Genomic DNA, 26556 nt, shown 5'->3' on the forward strand with positions numbered 1-26556 from the left:
CCCGCGGGTGGGGGGCCCGATCGGGGCCCCCCCCGGTGCCTGCGGCGGTCGGTATTCGTTCGGGAGCGATCCGGGATGAGGGGGCGGCCATTCATTCATGGCCACCCCCTCGCGATCGCTCCCGACGAATGGAAATGCTCCGTGACATCACTTCCTCTCCTGTAATGTAAACACAGGAGAGGAAGTGATGTAATCTCTCCTCCGTGTCGGTATTTTTCGTTCCGGCACCGAGGAGAGAGGATCGGTGAGTTGCACCAACACGACACTACACAGTAGAACATGCCAGGCACACTCACACCCCCCCTTCACCCCCAGATCACCCCCCCCCAATTACCCCTGCCCCCCCAGTCACAGTGACACCAATTGCATTTTTTTTTTTTGCATTGGTGTCATTTGTGACTGTAATAACTGTTAGGGCAGTTAGGGTTAGCCCCCTTTAGTTCTAAGGTACCCCCCCTAACCCCCCCAATAAAGGTTTAACCCCGTGATCACCCCCCGTCGCCAGTGTCACTAAGGCTGGGTTCACATTGCAGCGGTTTATGAGAATGAATGTGATTCGCACCGCACTGCAGTGCAAATCACATCCGATCTCTGTGCGATTCGAGTTCAGCCATACAGATAGTATGGCTGAATTCGCGCCGCACCCGCCGCAAACTCGCAGGGGACCCTTTTTTTGGTCCGCAGCAGAATCGGATCGCATGGGTGTTCACACCATGCGATCCGAGTTTGCAGATTGCACTGCGATATGCGAACTGATCTGGGGGTGTCATTAACATTTCACCGACACTCCCAGCAGTTCGCATAGGGCAGTGTGAACTGCCGCCAGGAGGCATGCGATGCGGGAACCCGCCGCGGATTCGTGGCGTTCCCGCATCGCTCCAGTGTGAACCCAGCCTAATAAGCGATAGTTTTTCTGATCGCTGTATTAGTGTCACAGGTGACGCTAGTTAGGCAGGTAGGTATTTAGGTTCGCCGCAGCTTTTTATAGCGCCAGGGACCCCCATATACTACCGCATAAAGCCCCCTGATTGCCCCCTAGTTAACCCTTTCACCAGTGATCACCATATAACTGTTACAGGTGACGTTGGTTGGTTAGTTATTTTTTTATAGTTTCAGGGCACCCGCCATTTATTACCTAATAAAGGTTTAACCCCCTGGTCACCCAGCGGGTGTCATTTGTGACTGTAATAACTGTTAGGGCAGTTAGGGTTAGCCCCCTTTAGTTCTAAGGTACCCCCCTAACCCCCCCAATAAAGGTTTAACCCCGTGATCACCCCCCGTCGCCAGTGTCACTAAGGCTGGGTTCACATTGCAGCGGTTTATGAGAACGGATGTGATTCGCACCGCACTGCAGTGCAAATCACATCCGATCTCTGTGTGATTCGAGTTCAGCCATACAGATAGTATGGCTGAATTCGTGTCGCACCCGCCGCAAACTCGCACGGGACCCTTTTTTGGTCCGCAGCAGAATCGGATCGCATGAGTGTTCACACCATGCGATCTGAGTTTGCAGATCGCACTGCGATCTGCGAACTGATCTGGGGGTGTCATTAACATTTCACTGACACTCCCAGCAGTTCGCATAGGGCAGTGTGAACTGCCGCCGGGAGGCATGCGATGCGGGAACCCGCCGCGGATTTGTGGCGTTCCTGCATCGCTAAAGTGTGAACCCAGCCTAATAAGCGATCGTTTTTCTGATCGCTGTATTAGTGTCACAGGTGACGCTAGTTAGGCAGGTAGGTATTTAGGTTCGCCGCAGCTTTTTATAGCGCCAGGGACCCCCATATACTACCGCATAAAGCCCCCTGATTGCCCCCTAGTTAACCCTTTCACCAGTGATCACCATATAACTGTTACAGGTGACGCTGGTTGGTTAGTTATTTTTTATAGTTTCAGGGCACCAGCCATTTATTACCTAGTCTCACTAGTGTACCCCTAAATTTAGGGGTGTCTACTTTCCAAAATGGGGTCATTTGGGGGGGGTTTGTGCCATCTTGGCATTTTATGGCCTTCAAAACTGTAACGCCCCTTAGAAAGCCTGAAGGCGGTGCTTGGTTTTCGGGGCCCCGTACGCGGCTAGGCTCCCAAAAAGTCCCACATATGTGGTATCCCCGTACTCAGGAGAAGCAGCAGAATTTATTTTGGGGTGTCATTTCACATATGCCCATAGCTTATGTGAGCAATATATCATTTAGTGACAACTTTGTGTAAAAAAAAAAAAAAAATTTTTTTTTTGTCATTATTCAATCGCTTGAGGCAAAAAAATAAAATATTCAATGGGCTCAACATGCCACTTATCAATTTCCTTAGGGGGTCTACTTTCCAAAATGGGGTCATTTGGGGGGGTTTTGTACTGCCCTGCCATTTTAGCACCTCAAATGAGATAGGCAGTCGTAAACTAAAAGCTGCGTAAATTCCAGAAAACGTACCTTAGTTTGTAGATGTGACAACTTTTGCGCAAACCAATAAATATACAGTTATTGACTTTTTTTTTTACCAAAGACATGTGGCTGAATACATTTTGGCCTAAATGTATGACTAAAATTGAGTTTATTGGATTTTTGTTCCAAATATTTTTTTTCAAAATTTGCGGTCTTTTTACGTTTATATCGCAAAAATAAACGTAAAATATCATTTTTTTTCAAAATATTTTTTTTCAAAATATCATTTTTTTAAAATTTGCGGTCTTTTTACGTTTATATCACAAAAAATAAAAATCGCAGAGGCAATCAAATAACATCAAAAGAAAGCTCTATTTGTGGGAAGAAAAGGACGCAAATTTTGTTTGGGTACAACATTGCATGACCGCGCAATTACCAGTTAAAGCAGCGCAGTGCCAAATTGTAAAAAGACCTCTGGTCATTGACCAGCAAAATGGTCCGGTCTGAAAGTGGTTAAATCGTCTGCCCAGCGCTCCAGAACTGCATGTCTGGGGCATTGGACAATAAGAATTGCTCATTCTTGATGCCAAGAGAAAGACCATATTTAAAAAAAAAAAAAAAAAAATCTACTTTTGTTTTGTTATAAGATTTTGCAATTAAGTTTTTTTTCTCCTTCACTGATGTGCTTTGATAGGCTGCACTAATGGGCACTGATGGGGTGGCATCGAGGTTGGAACTGATGGGCACCGACAGGTGGCACTGATGGGCACCAATAGGCAGCACTGAGGTGCCACTAATGGGAACTGGCAGGTGGCACTGATGGGCAGCATTGGCAGGTGGCACTAACTGGCATTGGCAGGTGGCAGATTGGCAAGTGGCACTGGCAGGTGGCAATGTTGGCACGTGGCACTGGCAAGTGACACAGGTTGGCACGAATTGGCAAGTGGCACTGGTTGGCACTAGCAGGTGGCACTGGCAGATGGTATTGGCAGGTGGCACTAACTGGCATTGGCAGGTGGCAGTAACCGGCATTGGCAGGTTTTACAGCCAATAGTGTAACTGTGAAACTGAATGCTCCCTGCAGTGCTGCACTGTGTGAAACTGTATGGAGAGAGAGGAGCCGACACATTCAGCATGATGTCAAAGGTGGGCGGGAGCCGGCAGCTAACCAGCCAATGATTGGGCTGCTTAAGAAAGGGGAGGGGCCACATACACGTATCGGCCCACTGAGATCCCATCCCATTGGCTGGTGTTGGAACGCTGGGTCCCGCCCACCCAGACATTCAGCCTCAATTTTGACAGCTCCTCTCTACACAGTTTCACACACTGCGGCGCTGCTCTGCCAACAGTGTGTGGAGAAGGGAGGAGTATGTCAGAGGCTGCTGAGCCGCTCTCTTCCTGCTCCATCCCGACTACCAGACAGTGCTCTGTGTCTGGAGGCACCAGACACAGAGCAACAGAGGCACCTGTCAGTGACAAAAACCCAGGCGTCAGGGCACAATTTCTAGTCGCAACGGCGACCTGGCGCCTGGGATTTGTCGAGCCCTGCTTTAAATGATCTTAACATATCACTATTTCCTTCTCCTAGTCCTAATAAACACAACCTAGGTTCAATTTCTAGCTTAATTTCATAGGCTTTACTTATAGTGTCAAGCGCCCCTGTTCAGTAACGAAATAATTTTGGACACCTACATACCATATGCAGTAAATCCCCCGTTTCCTGACATCTGGGGCAATTAGCATCTGTTCTCCGTCCAAACTGAAACAGTCTCTTGGGAGTATAGTATGGTCTATGTATTAACATTAGGGCTGAAATTTTCTGCGCTGGTGAAACAGATACCATATGCCCCCTCTCTAAGACCTTACTCCACTTTTCTTCTGTAAACTCCCCTACATCAGCTTTCCATTTTCCCCTACTTTTAAGGCTTTCCGCCCCTGCCAAAACTTCTCTACAAATATATGGATACATTTCTGAAACAAATCCCTTCTTCTTGGCCTTAAATAACTTTTGCAGAACAGGGGATTTGTTCCATTCTGGTCCCTGACTGCCAAACTGTGCATTCAGAGCATGCCGAATTTGTAAATATTTAAAAAATGACTGATTAGGCATTTCAAATTCTGCTCTCAGGGCAGTGAAAGTTTTTAAAGTACTACACTCATATAGATGGATCATTTTATCTATCCCCTTTATTTCCCACTCTTGAACTTTTCCCATTGAGACCATTTCCTGAAGATTCCTGTTGTTCCACAATGGCAAAAATTCTGTCAGTCCTCCTTGACCATTTAACAACTTCAGAGCTTTCCAAACCTTAATAACTAATTTTACCGTGGCATTTCTATAGGCAAAAGAGTTTGCCTCTAATACCTCAACCAAGGTCTTATGGGTCACTCCTATTATCATTAATCTCCCTTCCTCTAGTTCTTCACTACTACTTCACAATGTTGCAGTTGTGCTGCCAGGAAAAAAACTTTGAGGATGTGGTACCGCCATTCCCCCCTCCCTTGTTGGTAATTGTAATGTCTGAAGACTTATTCTGGCCTTCCCTCCTTTCCAGATCAGATCTCTAAACAGCGCATCAACTGTTTTGAACCATTTCTTATCTATCCATACTGGTGTGTTATGCAACATATCTAGTAATTGTGGCATCCACAGCATTTTAATAAGATCACATCTCCCCGCCACTGATGATGGGAAATGCCACCAGATATCAGATTTCTTTTTAAATCTGGCCAGGAGAGGTGTTAAATTATTACTTATAAATTCATGGGGATCTCGTTACATATATTCCTAAGTATTTCAATTTCTTCACGACTTCCAATTGGGGTATCTCTGGGGTTGATTCTCTATGGGGTCAATTGGCATAAGTGCCGACTTCTCCCAGTTTATTACCAGGCCCGAGAGTCTTCCAAATTTCCCAACTATGCCCATCCCCATCCTAAGGGAGTTCCCCATGTCTCCCAGGAAGAGGAACACATGGTCTGCATATAATGCAATTTTCTCTTCTCTTGATCCTCTCACAAATCCTTTCATATCTGGGTTTGATCTAATTGCTATAGCTAATGCAAATATAAGGGAGGGATAGTGGACACCCTTGCCTAGTCCCTCTTTCCAGTAGTATCTTACCCGAATAATCATTATTAACCCTTATTCTAGCACTTGGTCCATTATACATTATTTTCAGCCAGTTAATAAAAGGGCCAAAACCAAACTCCCTCGACACTTGCCATATATACCCCCACTCCAAACTATCAAATGCCTTGACCACGTCCAAAGACATAATCGCTCTTGTTCCCATATTTTCTGTAGGCATCTGTATATTTAGGAAAGCCCTCCTAACATTCATACTGGTCAATCTTCCGGGGATGAATCCCGTTTGGTCTACATGTATGATTTTGGGGATAACTTTATTTAACCTGATTGCCATTACCTTAGCAAGAATCTTTGCGTCAGAACAGAGTAGGGAGATTGGTCTATAAGTAGCATCCAAAGGATCCTTCCCTTCCTTGGGGAGTACTATTATTGTGGCTTCTGTCATTTATGTTGGTAATTTCCCCTCCTCTTCTGCCCATCTCAACACCTTAAAGAGCTCCGGGAGCAATACTTTTCTGTACTGTTTGTAAGTTTCCACCGGCAGGCCATCCGGCCCTGGGGATTTCTGATTGGCCATTTCTGTCACTGCTTGTTGTATTTCATGTAGCGTTATTGGGGCCTCCATTTCTTCTCTATCAGGGTCCATAAGAACCGGTGCCTTTATATTCACAAAAAAGTCATCCAATTCCTCACTCACTGCGGTCCCTCACGATCTATATAAACGTTCATAGTAACCCTTAAATGTATCCGTAAACTCTGATATTTGTGTTGAGATTTCTCCATTTGATAACTTAATCGCAGGGACCACAGAGGGTGGGGAGTTAGTTCTCACTAAGTGAGCCAGCATCCTTCCTACACTTTCCCCCTCCCCAAATGCTGCTTGTTTCTGAAATAATCTCTTGTTTTCTGCCTTTCTAGTTACTACTGCTCTATAATCTCATTGTTTATTTAACCATATTCTTGGTCTCTCCAAAGATGGATCTTCTACATATTACCTTTCTGCTTTCACCAGATCCCTCCTAATCTCACTTTCCCATTCTCTTGATGCTTTTTTGATGTGTGTTACCTGCTGAATTAATATACCCCTTAGAAATGCCTTCAGTGTATCCCACATCACACCCCTCGTTACCGACCCCTCATTGAATTCCACAAACTCCGTTATTTTATTCTGTATCTCATCTGGGTTCTTCATTAGATCAAACCAAAACGGGTTCATCTTCCATAATCTTGGGGATCTTTTTCCTGCCAAATTTACTGTTGTCACTAGCAATGAATGATCTGATACTCCAATTGGTTGGTATATTACATCTCTTACTATCTGTGCTGCTTTTTCATTTCCCAGCATCAGATCTATTCTAGAAAGTGATGAGTAAGAGCTTGAAAGGCAGGAGAATTGCCGGTGTCCCATCATATAAGGTCCCCCATCAGATAGTATCCGCTGTGTACTGCGCATGCGCAGTACACAGCAACAGATTCTGAAAATAGCCGAGGATGCACGGCGCCTGCACCGTGAGTCCAGGTTCTAGCCCCACCATCCAAGTGGACATAGAGTAGGAATAAAAAAAAAAGCCGAAAGCAGCAAGGCTGAGCCCGAAGCGTGGCGAGCGAAGCTTGCCCGCGAGGGGCCGTCTAATTTTCACAACCCTATGTCCGCTTGGATGGTGGGGCTACCAACTCCACTCACGGCGCAGGCGCCGTTCAGCTTCGGAGATTATCCGAAGCTTCTTCTGCCCCGTACTGTGTATGCGCAGTACGGGGCGGACGCTATATGATGGCAGGACACTATCTGCCAGAACACCGGTCCCCTGGGTTCCGCACTCTCCATGTATCAAGTAACCCCATTTCTTGTGCGAATTTATATAAATGGCTCTCAGACCTACTATGCGCCTGTACTCCTGGTGGAAATCTATCCAAGCTCCTACTCATCACTACATTAAAGTCCCCCACTGCTATTACTGGTATTCCTGTTTTTCCCACGATAAATTCCGTTAATTTGTACATTACTTCTAACTTAAATGGTGGAGGAATATAAATGTTTGCCAAGACAAGTTCCCTGTTCTCTATTACACAGTGCAGGAAAATATCATCCTTCATCAATAGCTATTTGCCTACAGGAGAACATTATTCCACTCCTGACAAGTACACTCACTCCCCTTGAATAGGAGGAATGCACGGAGTGATATTGAAATGTTTTAGTTCCCCATTGTACCTTAATAGGTTTAATTAAGTGCGTCTCCTGTAGGCAAACCAACTCTATCCTATGCAGCTCCAACATATCAAGTACTGCTGTTTTCTTCACTGGGTTACCCATCCCTCGGACATTCCATGATCCTATATTTAATACTCTGGACTCCATAGCTGATATAAGAAAACCGACAAAAGGGGTATAGTATTTCCTACCAAATAACTTCTCCAATTTACCTTCTTAAAATCATGTATATACCAGTGCATATTCATTTCTCTATCTAACTTAATACTCCACTTTCTTTGCCTGATTGTGTGTGTTGTACAACTACATTTTCCAGCTACTTGTGCTTTAGATTGATTTATCCTTATTTTTCTCTTATTGCTTTTTTTTACCCCCCTTACCTCTGACATAAATATAGTGTATTTATTACACTCCTTTAGTGTCTCCCTCCACTCCCTTCAACATATCACCCTCCCCCACCTCTCTAGGTTAACCCTAGGGTTTTTTCTCATGACTGGTACATACATCCCCCCACTTTACACCTCCCCACCCCTACTCCATTCTCCCTCCTCCCCCCAACCCCTATCAACCAGCTCCCTCCCACCTCTCTCCTTTCCCTCCCCCATGCTTTCATTACTCCTATACTCTCGTGTCTCTACCCCCCTCCCTTCCTTCTAAATGTAATTATTTAAAGCGCTCATCCCCCAATATACCCCCATGTGTCACATCAAATCAAATCATCGCATCCGGATAACTAAACTCCCTTTCTTTTCCCTTCGTCAGTTAGTGCTTTTTTTCCTCTAACCATGTTGTTGCTTACGCGGGGGTATAAAAAAAATGAGTTCCCCCCCAGAGCTACCACACGCAATCTAGCTGGATATAACAGCGCATATGTGACATCATACTCATGCAGTCTACGTTTAACTGCCACAAATTCAGTTCTACGTTTCTGCAATTCATGTGAGTAGTCTGGATACACTGAGACCCTAACACCCTCAAAGTAAATATTCCCTGCCTCTCTGGCCCTACGCAACAGGGTTACCTTGTCACTATAATTTAACAACTTTAATAACATTGCTCTAGGGTATCCACCCGATGGTGGAGGCCTGCTCTCTCTATTAAAATTTGTTGTGAAAACGTCTCCCTCCCAAACAGTTCATTAAACCACTTTTCCAAAAATTCAATTGTGTTTGGTCCTTCACTTTTCTCTGGCAGACCCACTAGTCTTACATTCGACCTTCGGGAGCGATTTTCCATTTCGTACATTTTTCCCATCACTCTACCCATCTGATCTTGCAAGGTTTTAATCACGTTTTTGTGGGTATATGTCATCCTCTATTTGACTTATCCTTTCCTCCACGGCCGTTATTTTTTTCACAGATTTTTGGAGATCCTGCCATATCAAAATTATATCCTCCATTATACCCATCATCTGATCCCCTAGTGATTGCCTACATAGATTAACAGCAGTAAGTACATCATTCGGTGTTGGTGTTCCCTCTGCCTGAGGGGCGAGTATCACCACTGGTATAGATTCAGGTCCTTTCATTGCTGAAGCTCTATTGTCCCCTGCTTTACTTCCTGCAGTTCCTGTTGTTACTATCTGTCCTGTTAGTCCTTGACTCTTCCTATCTGATGCAGTTTTAAACTGGGGTTGCTGGGCTCCTTTAGTCGGGGTATGATCCGGATTGTGGGAATATTTCTCCAGCTTTGATATGGCCGATGCCACCTGAGCCCCCTTCTTCTCTTTTGCAGACCGTAATGACTGCAGACCCACATTTTCCTGAGCCAACTGCTCCCCCCCCTTACGTCTTGCTGACATTTTAACTCTTTATACTGAGGATAACCCCAAAGAAGAAAAAATAAAAATAAAAGAGGGTATAACCACCAGGGGTTCTCTGCGCTTTCCCCCGTACAGCAATCCCAAAAAATATATAAAATAAATATAAGGGAAAAAAAAAAAAAAAAGATTCCTATACACATTTCCCTTTCCCTTATGCAGCAAACAAGTAGTATGTACCATATTTATCGGCGTATAACACGCACTTTTTTTCCCCTTAAAATCAAGGGAAATCGCGGGTGCGTGTTATACGCCGATCCTCCGCGATTTCCGCATGATTCTTTGGGCTCTGGGCGGCTTTGAGCCCTTCTCGGTGCCCGAAAGCCGCTGAGAAGGTCCAAGATAGACTGAAAGCCGCTGATTACGGCCGAAAGCCGCCTAAAAGGGCCGAGAGCGCCCAAAAGCCGCCGAGTATGGCCGAGGTGGCCGAAAGTCGCCGAGTACCGTCGAAAGCCGCCAAGTATGGCCGAGACACCAAGAACTTCCAGGCGCCGCCGAGATACACAGGACATCTCGGCGGCGCCATTTTTAAAAAACATAAGCGGACATCACTAATGCACAAGGCTACAATGACGGACAAGCTGCATGACAAGGCTGCAATGATGGACAGGCTGCAAATGACACTGACGAAGCTTCAGATGGACACCGATAAGGCTGCATTGATGGGCATTTAAATGTAAGTTTTTTTTTCCTTAAATTTCCCTCCTAAAAGTTTTTTCCACAAAATTCCCTCCCAAACTTGGGGTGCGCGTTATACGCCAATAAATACGGTATATGTTCTGGCAGTCTTATACACTTTTCCATAGACGTAGGTAGGAACAGAAAAAACAAAAAACAGTTTAGTAGATCGTATACAGTCCTTCATAGGTCACTTCCAGGTAGGTGTTGAAAGTCTTTACCTTACCCCTCTTAGCCCACAAAAGACTATAAGGGTCTCAGAAAGCCGAGTCATTTATTCAATACTTTTTTTTTTTGCTCACATAATGTCTCTAGCCTTTTCCTTCACCTTTGTGTGTCCGATTTTATTTATTAAACTCCAGGTTGCCAGAGACTATTTTCAGAATAAAAGGGAATTCACTTTAACAGATTTTCTTTCACCTCCTTAGTAATCTGGCTTGCCTCCACATCCATCAGCGTTTGCTTCCTGGACTCAGTACCTCTCCACGCTGCTCCTCTTGGCCCCACTCTCCCATCCTGCAGCCACTGCCGAACCATCAGCGGCGAGTTTGCACGCTTTCCCGTAATCTCACGGGAACTCTCGTGGAATTTTGTGCACACTCGCAGAGACTCAACGCTCATCCAACGCCGTCATTCAGTGATCTCGCCAGGGAAAAACAAACAAACACGAGAGCTCCAGACGGTCAAACATATGTCTCACAACAGCAGGTAATCATCGGTCCGCCACTGCACCAGTTATCCGACCGGCAGACAATCATGCCCTAGAGAGAGGCGTCCAAACCAACGGACATCCTGGAGGGTATGTTGGGGGGGTGGAAACATTGGGCTATAGGAGAGACACACCTGTCCTCACTCCTCACATACCTCCATCACCATCCGGTCACGCCCCCCCCCCCCCCCGACTCATTAGTCGTTCCTATATCTATTGTTACTGTATTTTAGAATGGTAATGTTTTATTACTATGTTTTATTGTATTTGCTTTGCAAGTATGGTATGTCTGTTATATTGTAATGTTACTTTTTTTTATTGTTAACCATCATTTGCTTAGCAGGTACGCCATTCAGCTGCAGCACGAGTTTATTTATTCTGACAGCAACAGCGTTTGCTCCCACGGTACGTAAAGCTGTGACTCCAGCACTATAGATGATTTCATCACCACAGTTAAAAAAAAAAAAAAAAAAAAAAAAAAAGAAGAGCACATATGCCAAAGCATGGGGGCAGGGGTGGAGAAGCGATATGCTCCTAACATTAGGGATGGATTTGCCTCAAGTTTTATTGCGTTAATATTTTATCGTTACCATTGTTTGCTTTTCAGGTATGCCATTCAGCTGCAGCACTGATTTATTTATCTTAACAGCAGCTTTTGCTCTCATGATACTTAAATCAGTCACTCCAGCACTGTAGTTTTTTGTTTTTTTTACACAAGGTTGTCACTAAATTATATATTGTTCAAACATGGCATGGTTATATGTGGAATTACACCCCAAAATAAATTCTGCGCCTTCTCCTGAGTATGGGGATACCACATGTGTGGGACTTTTTGGTAGTCTAACCGCATACAGGACCCCAAAAATAATCACCACCTTCAGGCTTTCTAAGGTCATACATTTTTGATTTCACTCCTCACTGCCTATCACAGTTTCAGAGGCCATGAAATTCCCAGATATCACAACCCCCCTCCCCCCCACCAAATGACCCCATTCGGGACAGTAGACACCCCAAGGTATCTTGGTGAGTATTTTGCAGCTCTCATTAGATTTTTTAAAATGAAGAAAAACTTTTTTTTCCTTTTTTAATTTCCAAAACTTCTCGCTTTTTGTCACGATCAGCAAAATACGCAACCAGAGGCAATAAAAATCGCAGAGGCAATCAAATACCATCAAAAGAAAACACTGTGTTTGTCAAAAAATTACCAGTTAAAGCAGCGCAGTGCCAAATTGTAAAAAGTGCTCTTTGGCATAGCTGGTTCTGTACTCCCCAGATATTTCCCTGAGTCTTTGGAGTTCAAACTAATGCATTTGATGTTGGTCTGGGAGCAGTGTTGTCCAAGAAATAGGTTGGGGAGGAAAACTCTATAGTATATCTAAGCTGAGAACTGAATAAATTCGAAAAGAGAATGCAGCGATTTGAGAGTGCTTAATCAAAGATTGGGCAGTGGATGCACTACAATAAGGCACCATTTTGATCTGGAGATGGACAATGCTGCTCTTAAAGCACTAATAAACCCAAAAGCAAACATTATATTGCAACTTACTAATTATTAAATGTGGTGGCTGCATTTGTTTTCTTTTTTAGGCTTTCCTTTTATTTTTATCTGGAACAAGCTCTCTTACAACACGCACACAAACATACGTAATGGAAATTTTCATATTTAAACTTCTTTCAATACTGACTAGTAGTAAAAATAAATACTTTGTGCATGTCAACAAAGTCATCAGCACAATAAGACAGTGCTATTTTTCAGCGGGTTGACTGCAGGATAACGATCCCTTGGAAATCCACATTAATTTTCTGTGTCCCCAAAAATATCATAAAATAAAAAAATAAAAAAGAATTACACAGAGGAAATGCAATTTAAATGACAAAAGAAACTCGTTCTTTTTTTTATACCAAGGTAATTATCTAGCGCTTGCATATTTTAAATGAAATGCGATTATTAAAATTGTGCGTTACCATGGTACTGGCTTCAAAATGTTTCCTATAAGGCAGAGGGCAGAAACATGAAATAAATAATAAAAAAATGAAATTAAGTGAAATTAAACGCAAGAGAGTCCATTAATCAGAGGCTTCAGGCAGAGAGAGAGGGGGGAAAAGAAAGATGGGAACTTCTCTGATGTTTAACAATCCCAGATCTTAAGAACTAAACTACAAAGTAAGGAAAATATTCTAAAATATCGATGATACACTGCTCTTCACTGCCACTAACAGATAGCAGTTCTTAAAATACTATTCAATATGCATGCCATGCACACAGCAAAACATCCCTGGTGAAAGAAACTAATATGTACAGAGAACCTCGACTACAAGCATTGCATAAACATATACTCTACATACTGTTTTAACCACTTCAATACAGGGCACTTAAACACCTTCCTGCCCAGACCAATTTTGAGCTTTCAGCGCTGTCGCACTTTGAATGACAATTGCACGGTCATGCTACACTGTACCCAAATGAAATTTTTATCATTTTTTTCCCACAAATAGAGCTTTCTTTTGGTGGTATTTGATCACCTCTACGGTTTTTATTTTTTGCGCTACAAATAAAAAAATACCGAAAATTTTGAAAAAAAAAATGTTTTTTTTGTTTCAGTTTCAAAACTTTGTAAATAAGTACGTTTTCTCCTTCACTGATGGGCACTGATGGGGCTACACTGATGGGCACTGATAAGGTGGCACTGATGGGCACCAATGTGGCACCAATGAAGTGGCACGGATGGGCGGCACGGATGGGCGGCACGGATGGGCGACACGGATGGGCGACACGGATGGGCGACACGGATGGGCGACACGGATGGGCGACACGGATGGGCGACACGGATGGGCGACACGGATGGGCGACACGGATGGGCGACACGGATGGGCGACACGGATGGGCGACACTGATGGGCGACACTGATGGGCGACACTGATGGGCGACACTGATGGGCGACACTGATGGGCGACACTGATGGGCGACACTGATGGGCGACACTGATGGGCGACACTGATAGGTGGCACAAATTGGCACTGATAGCTGGCACGGATGGGCGGCACAGGTGGGCACTCATAGGCGGCACAGGTGGGCACTCATAGGCGGCACAGGTGGGCACTCATAGGCGGCACAGGTGGGCACTCATAGGCGGCACAGGTGGGCACTCATAGGCGGCACAGGTGGGCACTCATAGGCGGCACAGGTGGGCACTCATAGGCGGCACAGGTGGGCACTCATAGGCGGCACAGGTGGGCACTCATAGGTGGCATCGGTGTTATAGTAATGGATGCCAATCAGTGCCAAACAATAATGCATGCCAATCAGTGATGCCCATTGTGGCCACTGATTGGCATCCATTGTGCTGACTGGCACCCTGGTGGTCTAGGGAGGATTATGGATTTTTATTACCTTTTCCCTGGTGGTCTAGTGGTGTCCCTGGTGGTCCAGTGTGGGCATCCTCGGGGGGGCTGTGCTGATAATCGATCAGCACAGACCCCCCCTGTCAGAGGAGCAGCCGATCGGCTCTCCTCTACTCGCGTCTGACAGACGCGAGTGAGGGAAAGCCGATCACCGGCTCTTCCCATTTACACTGTGATCAGCCGTGATTGGACACGGCTGATCACATGGTAAAGAGTCTCCGTCGGAGACTCTTTACCGAGATCGTAGTTGCCGGGTGTCAGACTGACACCCCGCAACAACGATCGCCGCGATGCGCGCCCCCGGGGGCGCGCAGCGGCTCATAATCCTAATCACGTCATATGACGTCCGGTTAGGATTATGAAACCACTTTGCCGCCGTCAATTTGTAATAGGGCGGGCGGCAAGTGGTTAAGTCTATTGTGAAGCAGTGGTGACCAAAAAAAAAAAAAAAAAAAAAAAAAAGGACGTGGTCCACTGGTGGTATAACCTGCTGGGAATCTCTGCCCATTCTGGTCAGTCACTGGGGGTGTTAGGCCCCTTTCACACGGGACGGATCCATGATGATCTGTCCCATGAACATCCGCTTGCTCAGCGGGGATCGCTCCATTGATCCCCACTGAGCCGGCGGATGACAGGGCGGTCCATGCACACTGTGCAGGGACTGTCCTGTCAGATCTCTGCTCTCCTCTATGGGGTATCAGATGAACAAGGACCGTCTATCCGCGTTCATCCGATCTGCTCTGCAGGCGGATAGAAAAATAGGATTTCCTCCATCTGCAGAATCGGACCATAGCAGAGACGGATGATATCGGGCGTCAGCGGATATTCATCCGCTGACACCCACTATCCCATAGGGATGCATGTATGTCCGTATTTCATCTGAAAACGGATGAATGAAATATGGACATACGGTCCGCATGTGTGAAAGGGGCCTTACTGTTTACCTACTTAGCAGTGCCTAGGTGCTGCATTACAGTTAAAGTGTTACTAAACCCACAACAGTAAAATCAGTCTGTAAATGCAGTAAAGCATGTTTGTTATACTTACTGGGGTTATTCCTCTGCATTGTGTAAAAAGGTGGTTTGATCTTTTATGCACAAATTCTCCCCTCCCTGCACTGTCCCCCTGGACAAAACCAGATAAGATAGAGCCTTTGGAGTCAGGCTGTATATGCAGTAAAGCATGCTCGTTATACTCTCTGTGGAAAATAAGAGGGTTAATCTTCCGCACTGTGTAAAAAAGGCTGTTTACATTTCCATGTTCTGTGTACTGTCGGAGGCCAGATATAGTGAATGCAAGGTCCTGGGTTTAGTAACACTTTAAACTATTACTAAATCCAGGACCCTGGATTCACTATATCTCAGAACATGGAAATGCAATAATTTTGTAAATATAAACTGCTAAACAGCTTTTCTCAACAGCAGTATATAGCAGTCTTGTGACTTCAATTAGTGTCTGGTTAAAGCTTGTACGAAGCAAAAGGCCAGATTTCTCGGTTATATATAAAGCTCAGAGGAAGGATTCTGAAAGGTGAGGGCCCAGCTAAGAGCAGGCAGGGCTGGATAGGGGATGTAGGCCCGATAACCCAAGAACAATGGGATAAGACGCTTGAGCAGGGACACTTGGCCTCTATATCCCCATCTCAGCGTGTGTCCCATTTGCTCCTTATATATAGGGCATACTATACCCCATATAAGATGTGGAAAATGGGTAGGAAACCTAGTGACGAATGCCCCAGATGTGGGGCACCGGGTGATCTCTTCCATATGGTATGGAAATGTCCAAAATTGTATAGCTACTGGCTAGAAATAGTTCTTAAAATAAATAGGGTTTTTAAGACCACTCTGAAACCCGAGGCCAGGGTTTGCTTATTGGGGATATTTGAGGAGGCTAGAATTTCTCCTCCAATTAAGCCGTCTGTCCTGAGGTGTTTGTACCAGGCCAGGCGGCTGATAGCAATAAATTGGCAAGCCAAAAATCCCCCGGTATTCGGACAATGGGTTAACGTAATCAACTCTACAGTATGGTGCGAGAGAGCAGTGTTTATAAAACTAAACAACTTAAGAAAATTCGGGACATTATGGAACCCCTGGCTGATTAGCATGGGTTACCCCCCTGAGTGAGTTTACCGTGAGGGTGGATTAGTACCCCCTTGGTAGGCGGGAGGCGAGGGGTGCTTTCTCCCCCCCCCGGGTGGACATTCTTATGGAGAGCCCGTGGGGAGGGGTGGGGACCCTCTTTGTCCGTTTCTTGCCCTTACCTTTTTCCCCCTCCATATTGAGTGGGGCCTATTGCTATCCAGCTGGGATCGGCGTGACCAGTGCCAACGGTGTGTGCTCGAAGTGGGGAGGGAGGGTGGGCAGGTGGGCTGGGAGGGGGGGTGGTAAAGGCGCATGGCGTGTTTGCGTCAACGGGTGTGTTGGACGCAGCCTCACTATTGCATTACTTTGTATGAAATGAAGCCTTTTTTGTATGTTGTATAACATTGTTATTCTATATTTGAAAAAGCTTTAATAAAAAAGTATTAAGATAAAAAAAAAAAAAAGCTTGTACGAAGGAGTTTTCATTCTACACTAACTGTCCTTTTGAGGCTGCAGGACCCCTGACCATCTGTCTGGAAAGTGCCGATTGGCCCTGTGCTGATCACATGCACACTCCAAAGGAAAAAAAAACAAAAAACGCCCTAGCAATATACATCAAACTGAGCATGTGCATAGTGACTACAAAGTCTCTGTCTTATAAGGAAATAGATTGGGGACAATGGAAGTAGGGGAGGATCAGAGAAGACAGGATCAAACTGCCTTTTTACACACAGCAGAGGATTAACCTCTTAGGTTGCACAGTCCCCAACAGAGCCAAAATAATATTATAAAGATAGAGTCAAGGTCCGAATGCGGCATCCCAAAAGGCCACGCTGAGGACAACAGCACCAGAAAGCTGCAATTAGACTAGCTCTAGCAGCAATGTGAAGAAGAGACTTGATTGAAGAAAAATATCTTGAGAATTAGAGAAAAAAAAAAAAAAGATAGTAGTAAAATTAAGCTAATCTTTTATAAAGACATCCATCCTTCTAGCAAAAAAACGGAGGGATTCTGGTAGTTTAAGGGATTATCCTGGGCTGCCCTACAGTTGCTTTTGGTTGTCAGTATCCAGTCCACATATAAGTGGCAGTATAACGAATGCTAAAAGACTTATTGCAACAGTGAGTGGATGAGAAAGAAAATCAAGTCCCCTGCCCTTCTATACAGAGATGTGCTGTGTGGCAGAGCTGTGTAAGGGCCAGTTCACATCTCATGCAGTCCAGTGCATTTTTTCTTTCTGCATCAAAAGTGCATGGATAGCAGGTTATATGGTGTTCAATGGCATAGCAGTTGTGCTGCATTTTGTTCTGCACTGAATTGTACTGGTACGCAGTAAATTAATTAAAAAACACACCTAAATGCACAAGAATGCACTGGAAAACGCATTTTATTTAGGGTGTAGAAAAACACATCCGGACTGCGTTTCTATGGTGTAAACTGTCCCTAAATCTCAGGACTGAATAGACAAAAATACAAATCCTGTGGCAGGTAGAAGAGCTGCCTTTTATGCATTTCATCTGTGTATTTAACTGTTTGCCTTTAGTTCAGATTTAATGGACAATGATTCATTCAGAGGGCTTAATGTTGGCACAGGGGCATTAGAAAAGAGTGAGCCTTTGTTGAAACTTCCAGAAACAGGGATGTGCTGACAGCCTATGTTGACAGCTACCTGCTGCTGCCAGCTTTAAAATTTTCTTTTAGCCACAGATTTGCATTAAAAATCAGTGCGGTTCAGTTACAAACGTCAGAGTACTGTAAATAGTCAAACAATGCAATATAGCACACCAATACAAACACGCATAATTCGATTACTACTTTAAAATACAATTTTCAGAGTAAGCTGTAACCCATTGCTTGGAATAGAAATATAATATAATATATATATATATATATATATATATATATATACACACACACACACACACACACACACACACACACACACGTGTGCCGGCATTTTCTCCAGAAAACTTACCTTTGACCAGTTAGGACGTTTCAGCTGCACTTCTGGTTTGTATTCCTTTTTGGGTGCTAATCCAAATGGTAAGGCAGGAACTGCAGGGACTCCCCAGCCTCCAAAACCTGGTGGAGGAGGAGGGCCACCCAGCATGCCAGGAGGTGGGGGTGGTGGAACTCCAGGACCACCAGGGAAAGGAGGAGGTGGTGGTGGCAGTCCAGGTCCTCCAGGCAAAGGAGGGGGTGGTGGGGCTCCTGGAAAAGGTGGTGGAGGTGGAACCCCACCAGCACCAGGCATTGGTGGGGGTGGAGGTATGACACCTGGCAAAGGTGGTGGAGGAGGAACAGACCCACCAGGCAAAGGAGGAGGGGGAGGAGGCATACCAATTTGTCCAGGAAGTGGAGGTGGGGGTGGAGGACCACCAATACTCATGAAGGGAGGTGGGGGAGGGGGAGGGGGAGGAGGAGGTGCTCCCCCTGGAACTAAATTCCCTGGAAGAGGAGGTGGGGGAGGAGGTGGGGGAGGAGCTGGTCCTGGTCCAGTGCCTGGAGTAGGAACCGGGATTAAAACCGATGTTGGCAAGGTGGCCATTTCTTTTTTCGTATCTTCAAGTTCCTTTGAGACTTTTTCAATCTGCAAAAATACAAACATGAACAATATAAGGAAACTACAAGCATAAAAATTATCAAATTAAAAATCCGCTTTTTAGCCCTTTCACCGCCACAGATTTATGGCATATGTTGAATATAGTGGGGGGGGTACACTCACTTCATGTTGGCAAACCACTTTTTTTTGTCCTGTGTAATTAAAAATGAAGCTGGTTTAAAAAGAGAAAGTTTAAAAAATTTACGTTACACCCAAGCATGGTCCAAAGACCCCCCTCTTCCCTCCTAAACACACACATGCAATGGTTGATTGCGTTACATGTGGAAACGTTGATTGTGCTACACGTTACATATGATTGCTCACATCAAAAGGGAGATAAAAAAAATCTAGGGGCATTATTCATGATTAACTTTCAACGAATAGGGGCTTTTAAAGCATCGCCTATGAAAAATTTGGGGTACCAACGTTTTGCCAAAGTTTTTTGCTCGATTCCCATATGCAAATTTAAAGTGGTATTAAACCCAAAACGAGAGCTGAAACAACTAATCTATTAAATTGACAACCAATCGATTATGAAATCAATTGCTATTTTCATAATCGATTAATCGGCCAGTAACATAATGGGGTTAAAAAAAATAAAATGAGCCCTTTATAGTACAAAAATAGCAAATAATCGCTACTGTAAATAGCACTTCCAAAGTTCTACAGTTAAAAAAATTAACCCCTTACAGTAGTGATTATCTGCTTTTTGTTGTAGTATAAAGGGCTAATTTTAGACAACTTTCACACCAGGGCGTTTTGCAGGCGCTATAGCGTTAGAAATAGGGTCTGCAATCCGCCCTAAAGAAGCTGCACCATTGTGTGTAGTGTGAAAGCCCGAAAGTCCTGCCAGCAGCTTCTTTGGAGCGGTGAAGGAGCGGTGTGTTTACCGCTCCTCCACCGCTGGTCCCCATTGAAATCAATGGGGCAGCACTGTAATACCGCCGGCAAAACAAAGATATTGCGGCGTATTGCTGGCTGTTTTAACCCTTTCTCGGCCGCTAGCGGGGGTAAAAGCGCCCAGCTAGCGGCCGAAATGCACCGCAAATCCGGCGGTAAAACGCCGCTAAAAATAGCGGCGTTTTACCACCCACGCTATGGGCAGTGTGGTGTGAAAGGGGTCTTAGTTTTTTTTAACCCCATTATGTTACTAAACGTCTTAGATCTGGTTCACATCTATGTGTTTTTTGGTGCTTTTTGCAGAAACGCACTACAGTTCATTTACATCCTATGGGACACGGTCATATCTATGCTTCTTTCAGCCCCTGTGTATTTGGAAACGGTCAGGGACTTTTTTTTATGTAAAACAATGCTTTTTTGATTCAATGTACTTCAATGAAGAAGCTGCAGAAAAGCATTTAATGGGTTTTGCAGCAATTTGTGTTTTTTTAATCTGCCCAACAACAAATTGGCCAAAAAATAATAAAAAATGCAAAAAGTCATATCACAGCAAAATCACATGCGCAAAAATCAAAAACGCACAGAAAAAAGCACTGTGGAAACAGATCAAAAGCAAACTGCATACCAAGCCTTATGCTGGCCACACAAATCAATTTCCAGACTAAAAATCTCTGTACATTCGCTGAAAGAATGTTGTTTTGAAATTTTCACTTGTTTTTAAAATTACTGTAAGTTCTGAACAAAAACCACATACAGTCTGAAAATTCCTTTCACCAGTTTTCTATTTCCAAATTTTATCGTCACTGTGGTTGAAAATGAACATCAATTTGACCCCCACTAACGATTAGAAAATCGAACATATGTTCTTAAAATTACTTTTTTTTTGAGGGAAAATCTCCTAATAGTATATACAGTATATCTCTTCTGTCTGTTGTTCTCAGAGTGGATTAGGGAGTTTGCTCTCTAACCATATAGTTGGTCATTTATATTTACCACTGCATAGAGATATTTAAGAATAAATTGCTTTTTTTTTTTTCTGACGTTACATATTAACTAAATTATACACCACACTTTTTTTTTTTAAAAAGGTTATTAACCGGTTAATCAAAACAATAAATTGGCCAAGTATTCGATTATGAAAATGGTTAATTGCAGCCCTACCCAAAACCAAAAATATATTGCAGCTCATTAAACACTTCAATACGGGGCACTTATACACCTTCCTGCCCAGACCAATTTTCAGCTTTCAGCGCTGTCGCACTTTGAATGACAATTGTGCGGTGATGCTACACTGTACCCAAACAAAATTTGTATCATTTTGTTCCCACAAATAAAGCTTTCTTTTGGTGGTATTTGATCACCTCTGAGATTTTTATTTTCTACTAAATAAAAAAAGAAGGACCACAAATTTTGAAAATACATTTTTTTTTTGTTTCAGGTACAAAACTCTGTAAATGAATAGGTTTTCTCCTTCACTGATGGGGCTGCATTGACTGGCACCGATGAGGTGGCACCAATGGAGGTTGCATTGAAGGACACTGATGGGCACTAATCAGACTGACACACCTCAACAACGATTGTCGCAATGCGCACCCCCGGTGGCTTAATATCCTGAAGATGTCATATGACGTTCGGTCAGGATATTGAAACCACTTTTCCACCATCATTTTGCTCTATGGCAGGCGGCAAGTGGTTAATTATTGAATGAGGTGGCTACATAAACAAAAACATTTTTAGGCTTTTTTTTCCCCCTCTGTTTTTACCTGGTGATCTGTCCAGTAACACACCTCTTGTATTAGAGTGGCCCCCACTCTGGATAAAGGAGCATGTACATGTTCCTTTGTACAGCAGCAATGTCAGTGTTGGGGGAGAGGAGTGTTAGTCCACTAGCAGATTTAGATACACTAACAAATTGAAGCCAAACTCCAGCTCACACTGCAGTTACAACAGTGTTTTTTTTTTCATTTTTGGATAAAAGTTTTACATGAATAAAAGCTGATCATTGTAAGCACCCCTGTCAGTGGTAAATGGTTTGTTTCAACACACTAAACTGATACTACATTTTCAATAGAGCTTGGTCTATTGGAAAACCACAGACGTGCGGGCTGGATCACCAGGTGAAAAAGCAAAGAAAGCCTAAAAAAAGAAAACAAATGCAACCACAACATCCATCACATATTGGTAAGCTGCAATATAAAAAAATTATTGTTTTTGAGTTTAATTCCGCTTTAAGGCTTGGCATGTTGGCAATCCATTTACTCAGCACAAGAGCATCTATAACATTTTACCCAAAAAGTGAGTAACAATGCATTTGATTGTCCTAAAATTTACTTTGATGTATTTTTTTTCCTGAAATTTTGTGCTTGATAAACCTTTGCGCAAATATCATGCGACATAAATTGGAATACTGCTATTACAAAACGTTTGCTTTCAGAAAATAATTAGATTTTTGTACTCGCCATAAAATGCTTTTCTCTGAAGTTCATTGACAATCTTGACCGTGGGGTTATCACGCCACCTTCAGGAGAGGACTAGGCAGAACATGCAACACATGTAAAAAAACAGCAAGACTGTATAGCTCCGCCCAGGGGACGGTCCCTCTGGCTATAACCCCTCAGCCTGCTTCCTGTAGCTCAGTAGCTCAACAAGCAGTACAAACGTAAAATAGGAAGGGTGGGTGCTGTGTCCATCAAACTTCAGAGAAAAGGATTTTACGGTGAGTACAAAAATCCTATTTTCATTTTCGTTCATTGACCGGTCCTTTAAATCTTGACCATAGGGACGTCCCCAAGCAGTCTCAAATCGAGGGGTGGAAAAAAAACATAACTTCACCCACAACCAGAGGAACGCCTCAACTGAGGAGTTGCCATCTGAAATGGCTGCAGCAGAACTTGTAGCCAATGTATGCATCAAAAATGTATTCACAACAAAATTGTAAAAAAAAGTGTAAATTGCAACTTTACACAGCTGCCTGCAAAACTTTGCGGCCAAAGCAAGCATCTGAAGATGCGCTTACATCAACTTTGTAGAACTTAGTGAAAGTGTGAACAGATGACCAAGTCCCCGCCTTACACACCTGGGAGACAGATGCTTGATGTCGGAAAGCCCAGGAGGTCCCAATCGCACTGGTGGAATGGGCCGTGGCAGGAAAGGAGGGCATCTGCCCCTTCAAGGCGTAAGCCTGGACCATGATCTGTCTGATACACCAGGAAATGGTGGTCGATTAGACCGCCAAACCTTTTTTTGGACTAGCCACCGAAACAGAGTGACTTCAGGAAGGGAGCCGTAGCAGACAGATATACTCTCAGAGCCCGTACCATGTCCAGGGAATGTAGGTAAACTTCTTTTGGATGAGTCGGCTTAGGACAAAGGGATGGTAATACAATGTCCTCATTGAGATGGAATGCTGAAACCACCTTTGGAAGAAAATAGGGTTGCGGACATAGCACATCCTTATCCTTGTGGATAAATCGGATAGGGCGACTTGCAAGACAAGGCTGCCAACTCAGAAATCCTCCTGGCAGATGTAATAGCCAGTAGAAAGACAACTTTCTGGGAAAGAGTCAACCAGGGAATCTCCCTGATGTTCTCAAACGGCGGTTTCTGAAGAGCCGATAGCACCAGGTTCAGATCCCACGGAGGTAGGGGTGGTCGAATCGGAGGGACTAAATGCTGAACCCCTTGTACAAAGGTGCTTACCAATGAGTGAGATGCCAAGGGGTGTTGGAAAAAGACAGCCAAGGCTGATATTTGTCCCTTGATGGTGCTTCAGGCAAGTTTCTGATCCACGCCTCGCTGTGAAAACAGAAGGCTCCTGGAAACAGAATAAGTGCACGTACTTCACCCCATCTCCTCACACATGGAGGCGTAGGCCTTCCGCATACGATGGTAAATCTTCCAAGAAGATTTCCATGCCATCAGCATAGTGGAAATTACCGAGCCCGACAGACCTCGGTCCTCTAGCACCTGGTTTTCAACACCCATGCCGTTAAAACCAGCGACTGTAAAGCAGGATGGAGTATCGGACCTTGCAATAGAAGGTCTTCTAGCATCGGCAACCGTCAAGGAACATCCGCCACCAGGTGTACTAGGTCGGCATACCAGGGATGCAGAGACCAATCTGGGGCAATTAGTATTACTGGAATTCCCTCGGCCTCCACTCTGCGTAGCAGACGTTGTAACAGTTTGAGTAGGGAAAAGGCATAAATCAGCCGACACTGCCCACATGGAGGAGTCTCTTGTCCTGGACACAAACCTTGGCACCTTTCGATTGAGAGGCCAAGAGATCCACATCTGGTGTACCCCACCGCAGGCAAAGAAGCCTGAATACCTCCAGATGCAATGCCCATTCTCCTGGGTCCAGCATCCGGCGACTTAGGTAGTCCACCTGCCAGTTTTCTACACCCGGGATGTATATTGCCGGCACATTTCGCCCTGCCCACCAGTGGATGTGATCGACCTCCTTTGCTACGGCTGAGCTCCTTGTTCCTCCTTGATGGTTGACATATGCCACTGCCGTGGCGCTGTCTGACTGGATCCTGACTGGATGCCCTTGTGGCCTCGTTGACCATGTGGAGAGGCATAGCCTGATCGCCCAAAGTTCGAGCACATCGGCAGCTGGGATTCTTCCCGCAACCAGAGGCCCTGGGTCGACTGGGTCTACCCCCAGCACTCCACCCCAACCGGTCAGGCTGGCGTCTGTTGTGATCACCGTCCAATGGAGAGTAGAGGTCGACCGATATTTGGCATTTTTTAATTAATCGGCATCGGCCGATTGTGCTGTTAAAAAAGGCTGATATATTCAGCGCGACTTGCAAATGACTTCAGTAATAGAAGTCAGTGTAAGTTGCCTGGAGACTTGAGTGAAGCGACTTGTCTCCCCTCTGGGCAGTCTGCCAAGAAAAGATCAAAAAGATACAATGTTTACACTTGAATGAATGAACTCAACTCAGTGTGTAGAGTTCTCAGTTTAACCATTTAAAAACTAAATCTTTTTTGACACTTCATGCTTACAAATAAAAATCCTGTATTTTCTGCTAGATATTCACTTAGAACCCCCAAAACTTATATATATCTTTTTAGCAGAGATCCTAGGGAATAAAATAGCGGTTGTTGCAATATTTTATGTCACACGGTATTTGCGCAGCAGTCTTTCAAACTCAATTTTTTTGGGAAAAAACACACAGATTAAAAAACAAAAACAAAAAAAAAAAAAAAAACACAACAGTTAGCCCATTTTTTTTTTCATCCAAAAGTTTTGATTACCTGTTTTTGTATATGTATATATATATTATATTTTTCATTCTAAATTATACATACAAGTGAACTGTTTGGATGTTTGTTTTGTTTAATAAATGTAAGAAATTTTCTGTATCACTTAAAGCGGGTGTCCGCGTTTTTTTTTTTTTTTTTTAAAAAGCCAGCAGCTACAAATACTGCAGCTGCTGACTTTTAAAATAGTGCCACTTACCCGCCCAGCGCGCCCACGATGTCGGCACCCTAGGCCGCTCTCGATTGTCTCTCGGGTGCTGCCGCCGCCATCTTGGGTATGGAAATCAGGAAGTGGAGCCTTTCGGCATCATTTCCCGGTGCCCTACTGCGCATGCGCGAGTCTCGCTTCGCAATAAGGATGGTCCCCGCTGTCTCTGGGATCCGTGTGTTTCCCAGCAGGCAGCGGGGGACTTTCGGAAAGGGGCGTAGATTCTGCGCAAAGGGGCGTACCTTCTGCAGAATCTACACCGGAAGTGGGTGCAGATACCTGTACTGTACAGGTACCCGCACCCCCCTCTCCCCTGAAAGGTGCCAATTGTGGCGCCGGAGGGGGGGAGGATTCCAATGAGCGGAAGGTCCACTTTAGGGTGGACCGACGCTTTAAGGCTGCTCTCACACTGGAGCGAGCAGGCATTGACGGTAAAACGCTGCCAGTTTTAGCGGCGCTTTACCGTGATTTTAGCGGAGCACTTATAATCCAGCTAGCGGCCCAGGAAGGGGTTAAATGTGCCCGTGAAGCGCCGCTGCCAAATCGCATTGCAGGTGCTTCAGCAGCGGTGCCCATTCATTTCAATGGGCAGGAGTGGTGGAGGAGTGGTATACACGACTCGAAAGATGCTGCTTGCAGGACTTTTTTTTCTTTTTTAACGTCCTGCCAGCGCATCGCTTCCACACAGACTGCAGGGGAGCCGTTTTGCAGGCACTTTACAGGCGCTATTTTAAAGCGCCTGAAAAACGCCCCAGTGGGAAAGGTGTCTAACTGTTAGATTTTATGAGATGAAGGGGAAAAAATAAATAATCGGCCTAACATATCACCCCGAAAAAAAAATCGGCATCCTATATCGGCCATCGGCCGTGGCGATTTCTAAATATCGGTATCGGCCAGAGAAAAACCCATATCGGTCGACCTCTAATGAAGAGGAAGGAACAATCTCCCGGACTGAAGAGTCAGAGACCTCAGCCACCAGAGAAGGGAATCCCCAACTAACTGGCTCACCCAAAACTGACGATCCAGGGATAACAGAGATTTGTCCCATTTTGGACAGGATCTCCTTCTGCAAGACTCGGGTGTGCAATTGGGCTTATGGTACCGCCTCAAAGGAGGCTACCATGAGGCCCAGAACTCGCATGCAGAAGCGCAGCGACGACCACCTGTGGTTCATCAACATCTTCACCGCGGCTTGGATAGTTTGC

The 26556-nt window shown here is 44.6% G+C and overlaps 1 protein-coding gene across 1 annotated transcript in view; it reads right to left on the minus strand.

Moving 5' to 3' along the window:
* LOC143962194 (protein diaphanous homolog 1-like) overlaps window positions 1-26556 on the minus strand; it is a 311409-nt gene that overhangs the window by 14628 nt on the left and 270225 nt on the right. The window contains exon 16 of the mRNA XM_077471524.1: window positions 18346-18960. Coding sequence (XP_077327650.1) covers window positions 18346-18960 — 615 coding nt within the window. The remainder of the gene's footprint in view (window positions 1-18345; window positions 18961-26556) is intronic.

This window comes from Lithobates pipiens, unplaced genomic scaffold, assembly GCF_037356315.1.
Source record: "Lithobates pipiens isolate NorthernLeopardFrog02 unplaced genomic scaffold, aLitPip1_a1.2 Scaffold_8, whole genome shotgun sequence".
In the NCBI taxonomy this organism is placed as follows: Eukaryota; Metazoa; Chordata; class Amphibia; order Anura; family Ranidae; genus Lithobates; species Lithobates pipiens.